This window comes from Leptopilina boulardi, unplaced genomic scaffold (genome assembly GCF_019393585.1).
Source record: "Leptopilina boulardi isolate dan_hultmark-lab unplaced genomic scaffold, ZJU_Lbou_2.1 LbouV2_362, whole genome shotgun sequence".
Lineage (NCBI taxonomy): Eukaryota > Metazoa > Arthropoda > Insecta > Hymenoptera > Figitidae > Leptopilina > Leptopilina boulardi.
This window is the reverse complement of record NW_026137932.1, coordinates 1,703,609-1,722,755: the sequence shown is the minus strand read 5'-3', so window position 1 is coordinate 1,722,755 and position 19,147 is coordinate 1,703,609. Positions and strand designations below refer to the sequence as shown.

Sequence of the window (19,147 nt, the reverse complement as noted above, 5' to 3'; positions counted from 1 at the left end):
TCAAAAAAAAATTAAAAATTCTTTTAAATTTGCCTGAAAATTGTTACTCGGGGGTTTCTAGAGTCGCTGATTACGAATTTGAGGATAGTTTTTCAAAATTCACAATGGCGGATCCAATATGGCGTCAAAAAAAAATTAAAAATTCTTTTAAATTTGCCTAAAAATTGTTACTCGGGGGTTTTTAGAGTCGCTGATTACGAATTTGAGGATAGTTTTTCAAAATTCACAATGGCGGATCCAATATGGCGTCAAAAAAATGAAAATTCTTTAAATTTGCTTAAAAATTGTTACTCGGGGGTTTTTGGGGTCGCTGATTACGAATTTGGGGATAGTTTTTCAAAATTCACAATGGCGGATCCAATATGGCGTCAAAAAAAATGAAAATTCTTTAAATTTGCTTAAAAATTGTTACTCGGGGGTTTTTGGGGTCGCTGATTACGAATTTTGGGATAGTTTTTCAAAATTCACAATGGCGGATCCAATATGACGTCAAAAAAAAATGAAAATTCTTTAAATTTGCCTAAGAATTGTTACTCGGGCGTTTTTCGGGTCGCTGATTACGAATTTGGGGTTAGTTTTCCAAAATTCACAATAGCGGATCCAATATGTCGGAAACTTTTCAAACAAAATTTTCAAATTTGTATGAAACTTGTCACTCGGGGGTTTTTGAGTTCGATGATTACGAATTTAATGTTAGTTTTTCAAAATTCAAAATAGTGGATGCAATATGGAAAAAATAGTTTTTAAAATTCATCGACTATAAGTCGTATTAAAATTTTGAATCAAACATAAAATATAGGATATAAAAAATTATAATTTATGTAAAAATTCTTTTATTTATTCTCTATATGCAAAAGGTAAAAAAAAATAATTTTTCAACATAACAAACAATTTATATGACAAATACAATTAATAAATAAAAATATATCATGTATATACAAATTATGCATTTTGTGCCGTTCCTGAACCATAAGTTTTATCCCAATCAAGATAAACAGTGAGATCAGCCTGTGAAACACTTGGACGTACAAATGTGAGGGCTTTTTTAAAATCATTAATCGTAATTTTTCGAATATCATCGGGTGTAATATTTTCCATTTGACTAATTGGAACACTTCTTATTGGTCCCATACTTGCTTCTTTACAAAGATTTGTCATATCGGCACCTGAAAAACCATCAGCGAGTTTACCAATTTCCAAAATGTCCTCATTGGTGAGTTCGTGTTTTTCATTTTTCAAAAGATTATCGACAATTTGAATGCGTGCCTCGAGTTCGGGTAGAGGAATATAGAGGCGTTTTACTAATCGACGACGAGCTGCTTCGTCAAGTTCATATGGACGATTTGTCGCGCCTAGTACAAGAATTCTATCTTTATCGCTCGTTGCTGCTCCATCGAGTTGTACCAAAAATTCTGTTTTCATTCGTCTTGAACTTTCGTGTTCGGTTTCTGATCTTTGACTCAGAAGAGAGTCAATTTCGTCGATAAACACCACTGAGGGTTGATGAACACGTGCCACAGCAAAAAGTGCTCGAACCTAATGAAAACAATTGTATTTTTAATTATTTAACAGAATTTAACAATTAAATTAATTAATTTTTCAATAAAAGCAGAATTTTTAGATTAAATTTCAATCGTATAAATTTAGTAAAATGAATAATTAAAGACAAAATTTATAGTTCCCTTTTTTCCAAGTTCTTAAAAGTCCTATTTATGAAAAATTATCTAATTGTGAATTTTAGCAAAATTTTTTGTTTAGAAAAAAAACTTTCATTTTCAAAAAAAAAAAATTTACAAATATAGTTTTCCAAAATTTATAAATAATATTCTTCAGTTAAATATTTAAAATAATTTTTTGAATTCGAATAATTCTTGACATTTAAACTGGTAAAATTTTTCAGGAACTTAATTTTTTCAGAATTATTGAAAATTGAATTATTTGAAAAAAATTTAATTTAAAATCTTTTAAAATTAAAAAAAAATGTAAAAACGCTCAATTGCAATTTTTACAAAATTGAATTATTTCTATTATATATTATTATATATTATAATTAAAGTATTTTTATAAAAAAAATTTTATTTAAAATTCTTTCCAAATTTTTGTCATTGTTAGAAATTTTTATCAGTTTTTTTTGATAATTTAATTAGTTAAACAATTTTTAAAATTAAAATATTACTTTTAATAAATTAATTTAAAATTCCCAAGAATTTAAATATTTATTTATTTTGAAGTTCAAAAGTGCGAAATATTTGTAAAATATTTTTAATTTTTCAAAAATTTAAAATTATTATTAAAAACTTCGATTACAATTCTTCGATATATTAATTATTTTTTAAAATTTAATTTTTTCAGAAATATGAAAAAATGTTCATACATTCAAAAATTTTCTAAAAATTGATTTATTTAAAGAATTTGTTACTAAAATCGTTTGTCAATTAAATAATTTTAATGTGCTTGTTCCATAATTTAATTATTTAATTAAAATAAAAATTAAAAATTAAAATTTTTTTGCCAAAATTTTTAAATAAAGTTTTTCGAAAATTCAATTATTTTCATAAAAAATTTTTCTTAAAATAAATTTTTTTCAATAGTTTTAATGAAGATTTTCAAAAAATTAATTAATTCAAAATTTACTCAAAAATTTTTCATCAAATCAATTTTTTAAAAATATTTTTAATAAAAATTTTTCGAAAATTCATTTACTTTTATGTAAAAAATTTTCATCCAATCAATGCTTTTTAAATATTTTTAATTAAGTTTTTTGAAAATTAAATTCTAAATTTTTTCTTAAAATCAGTTTTTTTTTTCAATATTTTCAATAAAGTTTTTTAAAAATACAATTAATTTAAAATTAATCTAAACAATTTTTCGTCAGATCAATTTTTTTTGCAATATTTTTTAATGAAGTTTTTTCGAAAATTCAATTATTTGAGAAATATTGAAATTAAAAATTCTCTAAAATTTGTCAAAAATCATCTCTTTAGTAATTAATAATTTTTGATTTTTTCAATTTGTTATCAGAAATCAGAAATTCAGTAAAATAATTTTATTGAATTTGAATGAATATTTTTAACGCAACAAAAATAAAATAAATTTACATCGCATTTACAATGCTTTAGACTTGAATTATTTTTTTTTTCTTGAGTAAATTCGAATTTTAATCGTTTGTATTTAACTGAAATTTTTATAATATTTCAAAATATAAATATATATATAATTGTAGAAAATTTTTTATAATTCAAGATTTTTTTCATGAAATTCACGTATATTGTTGAGTGTGAATTTCATAAATTTTAAAACATCTTTCTGATAGAGGAATTCAAGGTTTTGTTTGAAAATTCAAAGTGATTTAAAGATTTTCAAGATGAAAATTAAATTCAAATTTTCTTTCTTTCTTTCTTCAAAAAATAATGAAAAACAAAATCTCACCAATTTTTCACCCTCGCCAATCCATTTTGATGTCAATGAACTGGCGGAAATGGAAAAAAATGTCGATTTACTCTGTGAAGCGATACATTTGCCAATGAGTGTTTTTCCCGTTCCTGGCGGACCAAAAAGTAAAATTCCCTTTGGCGGTTGACGCAATCCTGTAAAAAGTTCCGGTCTCAACATTGGAATGACCACTACCTCTTGAATAATTCCCTTCGCATATTCTAAACCAGCAATATCGTTCCACGTGATTTTTGTACCCGAATACATAATTTCATTTTTAATTTGTTCAACCATTTTTGGATCAATATTCTTTAATAATTCATGATTACATTCTGGTGGTAAATTTTCCATCGACTCCTCCTCGTCTTTATCATTTCTCATTGGACAAATAAATTTTGAATTTACTTTTGAACCCGATGGTTTTAAACCAAGTGTTCTTTTTGGTGCTTGTCCATTTTTTTTCGCCTCCTGTTCAATTAATTCCGTTCTCGCTGTTTTAAATTGATTCATTGGATTAGTTGTTTTTGTATTTGTTTCATCTTCCGATGATGATTCACGTATAAAATTTCGTTGATTTCCATATTTTGGAACACTCGACCAATTTCGTGAATTTGGTTTATTATTTTCCTGATTCATATAAGTTCTTCGATTAAATGGAACTTTTGGTTGAAAATTTCGATTATTTGGAGGTTTTAAATTTGATTTTAATTCGATATTTTGTTCGAAATTTAATTTTGTTTGATGAATTCTTCCAAAATTGAGTTTTGTCTCAGAAGAAGAAGAAGAAGAAGAAGAGGAAGAAGAATTTGTGAAATGATTTTTTGATTCAATATTATTTTCTTGAGTTATTTTTGATATTTTTCGATTTCTCTCGCAATTTTTGTTTTCCAATAATTCGGATAATTTTTCAATGTGTCTGTCGCTAAATTCTTTTTTCGCGCAAGATTGTCTATTATTTTTTTGACATGCAAGGGGTTTTAAATGTTTGAGCATTGTTTGTGGATCTGTTAATGTGGATTTCCATTTTTTTGGATCGTTCTCGATTTTAAGACCCAATTCTTTAAATTGTGACCAATAATTATTGATTCCTTTAATATCGTCCACTTTTGATCCATAACTTTCGAGATTTTGTGATAATATTGCTGCCGCTGTGTCTTGAGAATCTCTATAAAATAGAATTCTTTTTTATTTTCCTTTTTTCCTGAGTCATTGACAAGAAATATTTTTTAATTCAAAAAAGTAGATATTAAAAAATTAAATATTATAATAAAGTTTTTTTAAATACTTAAATAAAAAATAAATAATTATAAAATTTATTTTAATATATTTTTATTATAAAAAGGACATAATAAATTAATAACAAAAACAAAAAATTTGTGCGCGGTAAAATATTTTTCAACATAACCTAAATATTTTATAACCTGTTTATTTTTTAATAAAATATCGAAAAAAAGAGGGAAAATTTAAAAAAAAATGTTTCAAAAATTAAATAAAATGTTTAAAAAAAAAACTCACAATTTAAGTGCAGCGGCATATTTTATGAAATTACATCTTCGTTCGATGTCAATTGCTTTAAATGGATTTTCATTGTCTTTCGAAAATTCTATTTCTTGAATAGCTGCTAAATAATTACTCTTTAAATTTTCATTTACTGTATTTTTATCACTCATTGTAATTAAATTACTGAAATATATAAATTTAACAATAAAACGTTTTTACTTTTGTTTATTTTGATTTGATATTTTTCATCATTTTTAGGTTATGTAATAACAAAATAATTTCGCGCCAATTCTGAATACATAGCGGGAAAACATAAAATTCAAAAAATATAAATTTTTTTATTAAAAGTTTTATAAATTTTGTTTATATTAATTATTTAAAATCAAGAACTTTATTTTTGACAAATTTTAACATTCTTTAATAAGTTCACTTGCTTATTATAATTAATATAATTTTAATTAAAATTAAAAATAGCAAATAAAATATTATTTGAAATATTGTAATTAACTAATTAATATTTTTTATAATGTTTATAATAAAATTAAATAATACTTTTTCGATTAATTTCTATAAAATAAATGCAAACATGAACAAATAAAAGAGAAACTTTTTTATTTCTTATACTTTATTGAATAACAAACTTGCACAATAAAATTGCAATCACTCATAACTGAATAGTTTAGAATTTGAAAAAAAAAAAATTCTGTGAAAATAGCACACTTGTGAATTATAATTATTATTATATTTTTTATCATCATTCTCGTAAAATTTTAATATTAAATATATCCTTATAATTCTTATACAATATAATAATATGTGATGATGGTAACTGTAAGGATGAAAAAATTTCAGTCTTAAGTACAAATAATATACTTGCGTTAAGTAAAATAAACAATTTTCTTAAACCAACTAATTATCGAAATCTTTTGTTAACTTTTTTCAATTTAACAATTTTTTTTTACATTTTTCAAATTTACAAATTGTTTTATTTTTTCCTGCAATATATTATTTATAATTTACTTTTTTCGTTGTACAGATTTATAAATTTATATTAATTAAATTTTTTAAAATTTCATCTTGAATTAATTAGTTTAACTATTTTTTTTTCCAATTTTTCGAAATTCAATCAATTTCAGAAATATTTTCAACAAAAGATTTCGAAAATTATGAATAAAAAGGCCCCATAATTTCATAAACTGCATTTTTCTTAAAAACTAGAATTTCTCTTATATAACTATAAAAAAAAAAGTGCAAATACAATAAATCTTAAACAATAATGTCGTGAATATTTTTAATAAATCGGCTCTAAGAAAAAACGTTGCGTCGTGAATTTTTTTTTTTTCGAAAATCGAAATACAAAGAAAACATTGTGTCTATAATTCTAATTAATAATAATATATAATATAATATATCTATATAAATTTCCACGTGAGAAAAAAATCACTTTGCATTTAAAAAAAAAAAAAGAAAAAAAAAAAGAAAAACACGTTTAAAATTGACAAATTAGTCACAGTAAATAAATTTACATAAAATAGATAAAATTTAGAAAATAATTGATAATTTATTATTTTTTTACTTCTATTTTATCAATTCTATGTAATTTATTTTAGTTTATGTGATTAAAATGAAACACATAAAACAATCTTACTACTATATATATTATGACAACTACAACGACACTTTTTGTAAAATGGGACGTTTCTCAAAAAAAAAAAATCTTAAAAATTAAAAAAAAAATATTTTTTTTACCGTTACACGGATTTAATAACTTGTAATTAATAATATTTTAGTGAATACATTTTCTTTAACTGCTACATATGATAAAATGTATTAATTGAAAATTTAATAAAAAAAAAAAAAAAAACATCGCTAATGATAATTTTCCGTTTTTCTATTTTTTCTTTTCTTTTTTTTTTTATCAAAACTTCATTATGCATAACTGTGTGTAATATTACTATATACTCTTTTTTTTCATTTACTAATATATAACAGAATGGTCCATTTTGTACTTTTTCTCTTTTTTTCCCCCTTAACTATAAAATTAGTTAAGAACAAAAAAAAAATAACAACTTACGGGCAGTTACGTTATAAACTATTGTTTCTCCATTTCAGAAAAATTACCAGCAAAAAAAATCGTTTACAGAAAATAAAATAGGTCATTTGAAAAAATGTACAATTTCTTTTTTTAAATATAAACTATTTTTTTTTTTACAAATTTTTTTGTTTTTCTGTAAAATACTTTTTAAGAGCAATTTATCTGAGGGGCATTCCATTTGAAATTCAAAAGAATTCGGTTTTTTTTTTTCAATATTTTTGTGTTATGAGAATTTTTATTGATATAAATATTTCTAAACGACTTTGCATAATGTTTTTTTTTGTTGCTGTTTTTAATCAACAATTTTTTTTTAGATTGAGAAAAATGTGTTTTAAAGATTATAATTTAAATGGTACATTATTTTAAACTAAATTGTAAAAATTACAATACGTTTTGTAATTACAATACAGATTGTAAAAATTACAATACATACTGTAAACATTACAATGCATTTTGTAATAATTACAATCTAAATTATGAACATTACATAACATTTTCTAATTCTTTTTATTATTTTATTTATTTAAAATCGTTTGGAAATTATTTTCGTTCACCAAAAATATTAAACTTTTTTAGATTAAAAAAAAAAACGAAATCTTCATTTTCTCAGAAAGAATCGGACAAAAATTAAACTTTCTGTTCGTTTCCTCGTTAATTACTATTATTATTAATATAAAAATGGAATTACTCCCACAAGAGCATAATAATTGTCTATTCATTGGATTCAGTGTATCTCAGTCTTCAAGTTTCAGAACAGATTCGTTCATTGTACTCTTTTTTTTTCATTTGAGGTAGATTTTTACGTAAAATACTATTTCTAGATATGTTGAGCATTATTATTGCAGTTGAATTATGCTTATTAAACATCGGTAACTATTTTCCTGTGAGGGTTCAACATTTTAGTTTTATTTTTAACAATTTGACCATTTATCACTACAATAGTTATTATTATAAAATATATATAATAATATTTTAACAATCATTATTAATTGCTTACATTTTTAAATTAATTGTCAAAATTATATATTTATATTTTAACACAATAAAATCCAATGTTACCACCTCACAGAAAAATGAAATCATTAATAGCTACATCATTTTTTTTTTTTTTTTTTTTTGTTTTCTTCTCTCTAGAAAAGTAAAATAAAATTTTTTTTTCTAAAATAAAAAATTACTCTAAAAAGGAGAGCAAATAAAAATGTTGTTTTTTTTTCCATGAAACAACATTTTTTAAGTCTGAAGACCCACCACCAATATTCGTGAGGATAGAGAAAAAAATGATGAAATTTTTACGCTCACGTGGATTGTAAATTATGATTTTTGAGCAGTGTCTGAAATTCAGACGCTCTCTCAGTCTTGTTCGACTTTTTTTTCTTCTTCTTTTTTTTCCTTCCTTCTTCTCTTTCTTTAATGCAACTTTCCCATACATTCACATTTAATTATATAATCAGTTGTGTGCGATAAACTGATGACAAATGTAAATATTTTGTTTTTATTAAAGTGTCACCGCACGAAAATTTTATTGTGACACATTATTTATAATTTTCTGGATATTTTTAAGATTTCATATCATAAAAAAAAAATTTTTTTTTTTTTTGTCAATCGATGTTGGGGGAATATAACTTTGTTATATTGCCAAATTTTCTTTTATCTTTATTATTTTTTTTCTGGCTCTTTCATCTCGTTTTTTTTTATCTTCTTTTTAGATACTTTTTTTCATTCTTCAAGTTTACCTTTTCTTTATTTTTTTTTTAATACATTTTTTATCGCTCCTTTTTTATTTTTCTGATTCTTATCTTTTTTTTTAACATTTCTGATATATTTTTTTTTATTTTTTATCGCTTCTTTTTTATTTTTCTGATTCTTATCATTTTTTTTTATATTTTCTTCATTTGTTTTTTTTTTTTAAACTTTCTGTCTTATTCATTTTGATTGTTTTTATTTATTACTTCTTTTTGTTAAAATTTTTTTTTATCATTTCATAAAATTTTTCGCCCTCTGGATTCTTTTCGTTTTCGTTTAAAAATTCTTTTTTTCAACATTTGAACATTTTCGGATCGTTGGAATAATTTTTTGTTTTTTTTTTTTTTTTTTAAATTACAAATGTTAGGTTCTTAAAAACAATATTGTTTTTCAGCACGTAGCAATTGTAACTTTTTTTTCCTATTCCCAAAAAAAAAAAAAAAAAAAAAAAAAAAAAAAAGAAACTGGAAAATTAAGGAATGTGTTAAGTCTTTGGATTTAATGTAATGACACTTGTCTCGTGTTTAATTGAAAGATCTTCGGCAATTGTATTTTCATAATTGTTGGCAGCATCGGATGTTGACGGTCGTATTTGAAGATCCGGTCGTTGATATGTCAACATTTCAATTGCGTCACGTTCGGGTGGCTCGGTTTGTTCAAATGGTTCACTTTTGAAATTATCACTGTGAATTGTTGTCATTGTGTCGTAGTCGTTTTGTTGAAATGGTCGATAAATGCGATTATTTATATTTCGTCCAATACCAATGGGAAATGCCGCGCTTCTATTGCAATTTCGTCGTATGTCCTTAGTGTCGATACCCATTTTTTTAGCCTTATCATAGAGTGTACGTGATGGAACATTAAATTCTTTGGAGGCAGCAATTGGCGATAGACCCATTCGCATTGCTTGTAATGCTGCCTCCAATTCTTCGGGCGTGTATTTTTTGTATTTTCGCCATTCCTTGCCTCCCGGTGTATTATTCGCGGAGTCTATAATTTAAAACAAAAAGAGAAAAACGAATTTAAAATAAAAGTCGACAATTTAATGAAAAAGAAAAGAAATTTTTCAATCTTAAAAAAAAAAAATTCAGAGTTCAATATTTTAGGGGGAAAAAAAATTAAAAATTCATCTTTGAATTAATTCGGATTGTTATTTTAGGATTCAAAGGGATTAAAATTCAGTTTCGAAAAGAAACCGATTAAGGAATTTTTTTTTAAGATACAACAAAAATTTAAATTCGGATAAAAACTGATTGACTCGGAAACAAATTTCGGAATTCCTCGGAATAATACTTATTAAAACTGATTGAACTATTGAATATTAATTCGAAACTTTCCTCAAGATTTCAATAATTAATTTCGTATTAATAACAAATTTATTTAATCTATTTTGACAATTATGAATATAAGATCGAAAATTTTTAGGTTAGGTTATCATATTTCGCACGCTTAATAATAATAAGCAATGAGTAGATAAACCTGTAATTTTTAGTTTATTATTATAGTTATATCTCTTTTATGTTCTCTGATTTTATCCGATATATGACTTTTAGGTTATCCAATATAATTTTTATCGCAAATATTACAAGGAGTTTGGTAAACACGGAAAGAAAAAAAAAGTTCCAACTGCTTTCTTTTAAGTCGTCATGTTGATGATCTTATAAAATCAAGTAGTTATAAACCAGGGAGCCAGGCTGTTTTGACTTGGGTCTTTAATTGCAGCTATTGGTGTTCTCAGGCGATACCGACCAAGATTTTCCCTGCTCAATTGAGAAAAAACGAACGCGTACAAAGAGAGCATACATTGGTCCATGCTGTAAAGGCCTTTCTCCAATATGTTCCTAAAAGTTTTACGTTGCGTGATTTACGCGTTGGTTCGTAAGCACAGTGACGTCATTAAAGCATTTATACCAATCGCGAACAAAAAGTTTGGTTTATATTCCTCTTATCCCTGTTTTCCAACTTTACAATTTTTAATGCAAATGTTTCTCGACGGCATTTAATAATTTGAATTATTTAATATTTAGAATTAAAAAATTCAGTATCTTAAAATCATAAAACAAATTTTTTTTGTTCGCGATTGGTATCAATGCTTTGATGACGTCACTGCGCTTGCGAATCAAAGCGTCAGTCACGCAACGCAAACATTTAAGGTACTTTTATACCTCGAGTATTTTGGTCAAGCAATAATCGGCTGGATTTAATTTTCACGGAGAATCACTAAATTTGATTGGCTCTAAAAAAAGTTTAATTTTCCCGGTGAAAATCTAATATTTGTCAGAGCCAATCAAATTCAGTGATACAACCATGAAAATCCAATCCAGCCGATTGCTTGACCAAAATACTGGAGGTATAAAAGCACCTTATTTGGGAACCTATTGGAGAAAGGCCTTAAAGGCTCGTTTTTTCTATTCGTGTATCTTTAGGTTCAATGCACGTAAAGGCCAATACACAATAAATTCGCCAAAGTCGTTTGCGAACGTGAAGCATGAATTAGAAATGGATAGAAAAATATTCGTATCCTTTTCTATCTCATGCATCTTGTTCGCAAACGGTTTTCCCGAATCAATTGTGCGTTGGCCTTTAGTCTTTGATCTTTAGAATCAATTCGCAAAAATGAAAAAATTCGCATATCTATCCTTTTTTACCTCATACATTGTAGGAAATAATGGGAAAGAAAAAGAAAAAAATATTTTCTACCATTTTTATCTTCTATTTAGAAGTATTTTGGTTCAAGGTGCTTTTATACCTTCTTGGTTTTCGGCCGAGCGATGCATTTGCATGAAAAATTGTATTTGATTGGCTCCAATAACATTTAATTTTCAATGGAATATTTGTCAGAGCCAATCAAATTCAGTGATTCTTCGTGACAATGCATCGCTCGCCAAAAACCAACAAGTTATAAAAGCACCTTAAGTCTTATACTTACCCTTTTCTGTCCTTTTCTAACGCACGTACTGTCATGGCGTCACATGTTACCATGACAACATGTGAGTTAGAAAGGGACAACAAAATGTAGACATATACGGACAAAACTTTACACATCGGGGGGAAAAAAAAGCTCTATATAAAAATATTCTCAAATTTACCTTGACGGACGTTTTTCTTTTGACCCTTTGAACTGCTTTGCTCCTTAATCCTCAAATAATCATCAGGAATATTGTATTCCGGTACATAGTAATCGTAATTATCTCTTGGACGTTCATGCATTGAATTATTACTCTGTGGACGTGGTGGATGTTCATAGCTCATTGACGGATGGGGATAATTGTCGGGCGTACGTTTACGTTTATTTTTATCCATTGCTTTCTTTATTATTGGCGTCTGTTCAAATACTGGCTCCTCTTTTATTCTTTTCGCTTGACTTTCTATACTTGTATCGGACGAATAATTTTGCGATTGCTCCTGCTCCAATTGACGTGGCCAAACAGTTGGTTGTTGAGATTTTGTTCGCTCCTCAACATGTGGTTTATCTTCACATTTATGTGAACAACATGGTGTTCGATTATCAGAAGAAGCCTCAGCGTTACTGTCAGCTTCACATGTCGTTATATTGACTTGTGGCTCAAATTTCGAGTCATATTTGTCATTATATTCGGGAATGAGGCCCTTTATCTTTAAGAAAATGAGAAACATTTGTTGGACAAAATCGAAAAATTAGAATTTTGACTAGGGCTAACTTCAAGTTGTAGGTTTTTTACAAAAATCTCCCTTTTTCGAATTTTTATTCTATTCTATAAAAATGGAATAATTTTTATAAAGTTGTAGTCAGTTCTGCAGATTGTTGTGGTAATGTACAAGAGTAAGAGAAATAAATTCAAATTTACTGTCTCTTTCACTCTTGTACGTAACTATGACAACCTGTAGAGCTGTGAATAAAAGTTGGTTTCTCTGTCCTTTTTCAACTCATGTTTCACGTTCGCGAACGTATTTTGCGTAACTATTCTGCTTTCGCCTAAAATTCCCATTCGCCATTTGTCATAATTCTCGTCAACTACCGCACCCTGCTCTAGTGAAAATTTAGTGACTATTGTTAAAATTAAAAATGACTAAATTTTCACTAGAGCAGGGTGCGGTAGTTGACAAGAATTATGACAAATGGCGAATAGGGATTTTGTCGAGTGGGGACAATGGAAACCAACCCAAATGCAAGTAAAGTAAGGGTACGGTCACACTATCTCATGCATGCAGAAACATTTGGCCGGTCACACTTCAACGAAATCTAGTGAATGTTTAGTAATTTTTAGTAATTTTCTAAAAATTTCAGTTGTAACTAGAAAGTTATTAAACATTTACTAGATTTTGTTGAAGTGTGACCGGCCAAATGTTTCTGCATGCATGCACAGGGCATGCATGAGATAGTGTGACCGTACCCTAAGGGTGCAGATTAAAATACACCCAATTGCAATTGATTTCCGGTTCGACGGCAATTTGAAAAGTCGTGATACTTCTATAATAATTTTATTAGTTCCTGGCGTAGTGTATAAATTACGCCACGAACTAATAAAATTATTATAGAAGTGTCACGACTTTTCAAAATGCCATAGAACCGGAAGAAATCTACAACTTGAAGTTAGCATATAAATCATCCCCCACAACACCTAAAGGCCAATGCACAATAGCTTTGCGAAAGTCGTTCGCGAACGAGATACATGAGATAGAAAAGGATACGAATATATCTCTGTTCTTTTCTAACTCATGTTTCACGTTCGCGAACTTCTTTCGCGAACCTATTCTGCTTAGGCCTTAAAATTGCAGCATTATTACCAACATTACCTCAATGTTACCATTATTTCAGTAATATTTCTGCAATATTAAAAAATTCAGACAATATTGACAATATTAGTGCAATTAAAATTTCTCTATATCGAATAATTATTTATTTAAAAAGAAAAATATTTCACCTTTAAAAAATTGGCAGTTTTTAAAATACCCTGAAGTTCCTCTTGTGTGACATTAATTTCGCCTTTGTAGATAAATTCTAAAATTGGTTTAACATCAGCATATTTGATGTCAGTTAAAACAACATTGGCATGACCTTTTGTTTTCATACTTGAGAAAATATCTTCGAAAAATGTCGAACAAGCGGCTAAAATAATTTTATGACATTTAACCACCATTTGTCCTGAATCTAACCACAATGTGACGTCAGTGTATTCTTCTTTTTTCAATAATTGTTCGAAGACATTGAGCATATTTGGCAAATAATCACCCCATCGAAGATTATAAAGAGGCGACGCCATTGTTGAATTCATTTCAACAACCTGTACAACAACAAAAAATATTGTATAAATTAATTTTATTTTTTTAAATACTGTACAGAATCTTATTAGAGATGAAATATAAATTCAAATTTTGTTTTACATATCGGAGTTTTTTTTTTTTTTTTTAAAAAGTGAACGCACCTTTAAGGTAGTGAATTTTAAAGGGTGGGTGGTGAAAAATGTTACGTAACGTGTGAACGCTCCCTAATGCATAAAATTTACTGTAATTACTCGTATATTTATTATAAACTGTCACTAGTTATTGTTATTTAAAAAAAAAGAAAATAAGTCAAAAAAAATAACGGAACATTAACAACATCCTCTTTGGCGGAATATTATAAAACTTTTATACGAATTTACCCATTTTAGTTCTTATATAATAACCACGTTTAGAATTTTTGCCTAGAACTGGTGACAAGGTCAACAAAAATAAAACCTCTAAAAAGGCTGAAGCGAAAGTGAATGGAAACGAAAAGGATAGGATGTAGAGAGAGAGAGAGAGACAAAAAATCTTGTTCTCTCTATCATCCTTTCTAGTTTCCGCGTGTTTCTCGTTTCGCCTCTCATTCTCTATTTTATTTTATTTTTTTTTTTTTTTAAAACAAATTTCATGTTTATTATCCACAGGTATATAAAATATGCAATGAGAAATTTTCCCCTTAACTATTATTTTATTATTAACTAATCAGAGAAAAAAATCTATCTCATACTTATCAAAATCTCCAGTGATTCTATTTTCGTTGAACTTGAACTTGACCTTGACACCTACCGCTTCGTCTATTAATGCTATACTTCTAATATAGTAAAGAATTTGTGGAATTGTACTAGGTGAGATATTTATATATCGAAATATCGAACAATTTTTTTTTTTTTTTTTTTTTTAATTTTAGATATTTTTTACTCTTATTGTATTTTTTGTAATTGTAAAGAGATTTTTTTTTTTTTATTTAGTTTATGGTTATGCAATGAATGCATTTTGTGTGGTGTTGCTATCTCTTTCTTTCACATTATGGAAATTTGCAAAATGTGTTTTTCGTGTGATTTCACCCTTATATAATAATTGCATATTGGGCTTAAACTAAAATTTTGCAAAACAAAGTTGACGTGAAACACAGAAAGAGAAAAAAAATGTGTTTTGTTATTCTTTTCTATCTTATTAATTTGTTTTTAGAAATTTATTTCGCAAATATATTCCGGCTTGGGAAATAATATATTCAATATAGAAGGGTAAAATCATACGAAAAAATTGTGGACAATTTTAATTGTTCTTATATTTGTTTTCATGAATTTGTTTTCTATTTTCTTTTACGAATAATAAGTTTTCATTTAAGATCCATTGATATATTTATATAAAATAATAATAATAATAATAATTTAGAAAAAATACATTTTTTTCTTGTTTTTATCGAAACGATAGTTTTCTAAGTTCATAATTTATTTATCGCATGACGTCACACAGAATTTAATACAGTTTCCCCTTGTCGCAAATTGTCACACAAATAGTTATATTTTCCTTTTATAATTCTCATTCCTTCCATTGTCGTGTTATCAATTTTCTACCCCTCTATATATATATTGATACCGAAATGTACAAAATATAATAATATATTTCAATTTATATAAATATATTTATATGTTTGACATTTTATATCGATATTTTCAAACATTAATGTTTTTTTTTAATCAAAGAAATTTGTGTATTTCTATACACGGTAAAAGTATTTCAAAAATTTATTTTCAAAGAAAAAATTTTGTTAAATTAAAGAATTTTTTTTTTTTTTTTTTGCAATGTCTGTTGGAGTTTTTAGTCAATATGTACTTTTAGTTTTAAAAAAATGTTTATTTATTAAAAATTAAATAAAAAAGCAAAAAAATTTTTTTACATAAATAATTATTTATAATTCAGTAATGTAATTAAATAATTTTTTTTTAATAAATTACCGAAAAATTATTTGAATTCCTCTAAAAAATATTGTAGAATATATTTTTTATAAAAAGTATAAAAAAAAACAATGAATTTTTTTTTATTTTTACAATTTTTATTAGTAAAAAAAAAGGAATTTTTCAAAATTAATACCTTTTGTGTTTTTTTATTTAAAAATATTTTTCATTAAGTAATATTAATAAAAAAAAATGTTAATTAAAAAAAAATATCAACGAATGCAATTTTATTTAAACAAAAAAAAAATTAAATAAATAACCTCAAAATTATATTTGAATAATAAAAAAATATTTGTAGAATATATTTTGAAAAGGAAAACTAAAACCTATTTCGAAGGGCCGAAACATTCTTGTTCTCGTGAAAATTGGTATCGTATTGAATTCTTCCCCAACTGCGTTGCTAAAAAAAAAAAGGGACCGAGGGCACACACGCATTGAAAACATAAAATTTTTACATGAGTTAGAAAAGGATGGAAGACATTTCTTTCCTTTTTCCCTCCCATTGTTACTTCTTAAGATTTATGACTTGCGATATGTGTGCTTAAAACCTTATGGTGCATAAGCAATGCACATATATATTTCTAAAATACTGAATTCCCATTGGTTAAACTGCGTATATTATATATATCTACACAACTGTGTATATAAAGTGTTTATGCACCAGCGAGTCGCCATCTTTGATGACATCATAACCTGGAATATCTAATCAATGTGTGAGCCCGCAATTTATTTCCACTCGAGTTTACTCAACATTTTCTTCGAAATGCTGAATAAAAAAGTAAATAATTTTCACATGATTTAATTCCAATGTTAATTTTGTAAATTACTTTATATCATATTTTTTTTTGAGACACGGAAATTTTTTTATCCAATTTTAGAAATACAAATAAAATATTGTTTTGGTTATTTGCGAATAATAGCCACACCTCGTGGCAAACTCTATCTCTCTCTCTCTCTCATTTTAGTATACACGCCACGAGTTTTGTGATCACATTTTCCGCGTCAATTTTCATTGGCAAACCGTCTAGAGTGAGACAAACTTACGCCACTGACACGCAATAAAAGAAGAGGGAGATATTGTTTTTCAAAACGAGGTGTGACCTTGTTTCCAGAGTATAACGAAAAAAAAAAAAATTTGACAATTTATAGGGATTTAAAAAAAATTATTTGCTAAATAATAAAATTGTTAAAATAGCAATTATTTTAAATTTTTTTGGAAAAAAAAATATTAATTTCGATCATTGAACAAAATAATTGCATTAGAGTGAGAAGGAAATACAGTCCCGTTTCTCTTTCACTTCAATGTAATTTTCACTTTGTTTCTCGACCAATCCACGTGCCGGCATTGAAAGCGTCTTCTAATCAAATTTTTCGCAAATATTTCAATGAATCTTGAAAAAATATTCATTTCTATATAAAATGAACATTTTCTTGAAAATTTATTATTTTTTTTAATATTAATATTTTAAATAATAAAATATTTACCTCGTGTGGAAAAATTAAAAACTACTATTTTTGCGAATTTTCGTATTTTTATCCCCCGAATAGAAAACAAAAAAAAGAAGAAAAAAAATTCTAAGATTCTTTCGAAGAAATCCCTCAAGCGAAACTGAGAATCAAAGAGTCGCAAAAAGCATTTCCCGTGTCGGTGAGTTGCGTCATTTGGTGCCTCGTAAAAAACGAACTAAGGCTTCGTCAACTTCGTGTTTACTTCGTGATCATTGGGCAAAGTAGGCAAAAGGGTCCCTCCTATTATTCACATTATTTTTTTTTCCACCACATGCGCATTTTCACGCCATATCCAAGCATCAATTTATCACGTACGAAAATACGCATTTCATTTTTGTTTACATTCAAAAATTCAATGTTATAATTCTATTTTTCCCAAGAGAGCACGTTGCACGAATACATATATATCTATATAATACAATGAGTAAACCGGTCGCAATGAAGAAAGAAGAAACTTTTAATTTCTCATCAAAATAAAAAAAAATTTGCAAAAAAAAAAAAAAAAATTAAAGAATTAAATAATAAAAACTTACTTATTATTGAATTTTCGAAGTAATCCAGAAAAATTCCAAAAATTTGTACTTCAGAAAAGCATCCAAACAGCTGTAGTGTTGTAAATAATAATAATAATAATAATAACAGTCAGGGAAAATGGTAAATAAAATTAATTTTTAATGCACTATTTCACTGTTATAACACTCACGAAAATAGGCGAAAAAATTTCCTTTTTTTTTGCAAAAATAATTTTTAAAAAAACAATTTTTTTTTTCCCCTGCGGGAGGAAAAGCGAAAAGCTGCGACAATAATTTTAGGGCCTTGGAGAGCAACTGGCACACGGAATCTCAGGAAAATGTAGATAGTGAATAGTTGGAAATTAAAGTCTAGTCGTTGAGGAGGGGGAACCCCTCCCTTTTGCCAAGAGTGTTCCAAACTGCCGAACTTGATGCGATGGATAACGCAGGGGTGGTATATAACCATGACTAGTTTTTCTGCTTCTATGCATTGGCGTCGAAACATAGGGTTTTCAATTTTTCACCCTCATGTGTTTTTTTTTTTTTGGCAAATATTTTTTTCTTTTTAGTAACTCTGATATTGAGTTTTAGTTTAGAATTTTTATTTTCACAAAAATGTTAGTAATTTCGAATATTATTTCTTCTTTATTATATTTTAGATATCTCTAAAAAAAAGAAAATCCAATTCTAGTATTTTACGAGAAAAGTGGTCGAAATAATTAACATTGCAGTCATCACGTGACCTTACAGTCACATGCTGTTGAACTAAACTCAATTCTTAATACATATACATATATTACTGCTACACTCTAAATGTGGATTAATTAATTTAATAATAATAATTAATTTAAAAAAAAAATAAAATGCAAATAATTACAAATAAAATTCTTTTGAATGTAAATATAACATTTTTCCGAAATTTTTTTTTATTTTATGATTTTACTGACTTGAAATAAAACAAGTATTTTGCAATGACGAAATTAATTATACAATCTAGTTAATTATGAACTTTTTTTAGTGCCCTTCAATAATTAATAATAAAATAATATATTTACTTAAATATAAATCGAGGTTATGTTTGGTTTTAATTATTATTGTAGAAAAAATTTGAGATTTCCATGAACCATTTTTCTTTTTATTGATGATTTATT

General features: G+C 26.3%; 2 protein-coding genes across 2 annotated transcripts; both read right to left on the bottom strand.

Annotated features, from left to right (window-relative positions):
• Positions 1 to 816: 816 nt before the first annotated feature.
• On the bottom strand, positions 817 to 5,205 carry LOC127286668 (fidgetin-like protein 1). Its single transcript, XM_051313172.1, has 3 exons — positions 4,948 to 5,205; positions 3,430 to 4,597; positions 817 to 1,536 (listed from the first exon to the last, which is right to left on the bottom strand). The coding sequence occupies exons 1-3, from the start codon at positions 5,100 to 5,102 to the stop codon at positions 943 to 945; spliced, it is 1,917 nt and encodes a 638-aa protein (XP_051169129.1). The 5' UTR covers positions 5,103 to 5,205; the 3' UTR covers positions 817 to 942.
• A 3,619-nt stretch (positions 5,206 to 8,824) lies between these two features.
• LOC127286666 (uncharacterized) lies at positions 8,825 to 17,479 on the bottom strand. Its single transcript, XM_051313171.1, has 4 exons — positions 17,461 to 17,479; positions 13,675 to 14,034; positions 11,860 to 12,385; positions 8,825 to 9,760 (listed from the first exon to the last, which is right to left on the bottom strand). The coding sequence occupies exons 2-4, from the start codon at positions 14,023 to 14,025 to the stop codon at positions 9,255 to 9,257; spliced, it is 1,383 nt and encodes a 460-aa protein (XP_051169128.1). The 5' UTR covers positions 14,026 to 14,034; positions 17,461 to 17,479; the 3' UTR covers positions 8,825 to 9,254.
• Between the last annotated feature and the right edge of the window lie 1,668 nt (positions 17,480 to 19,147).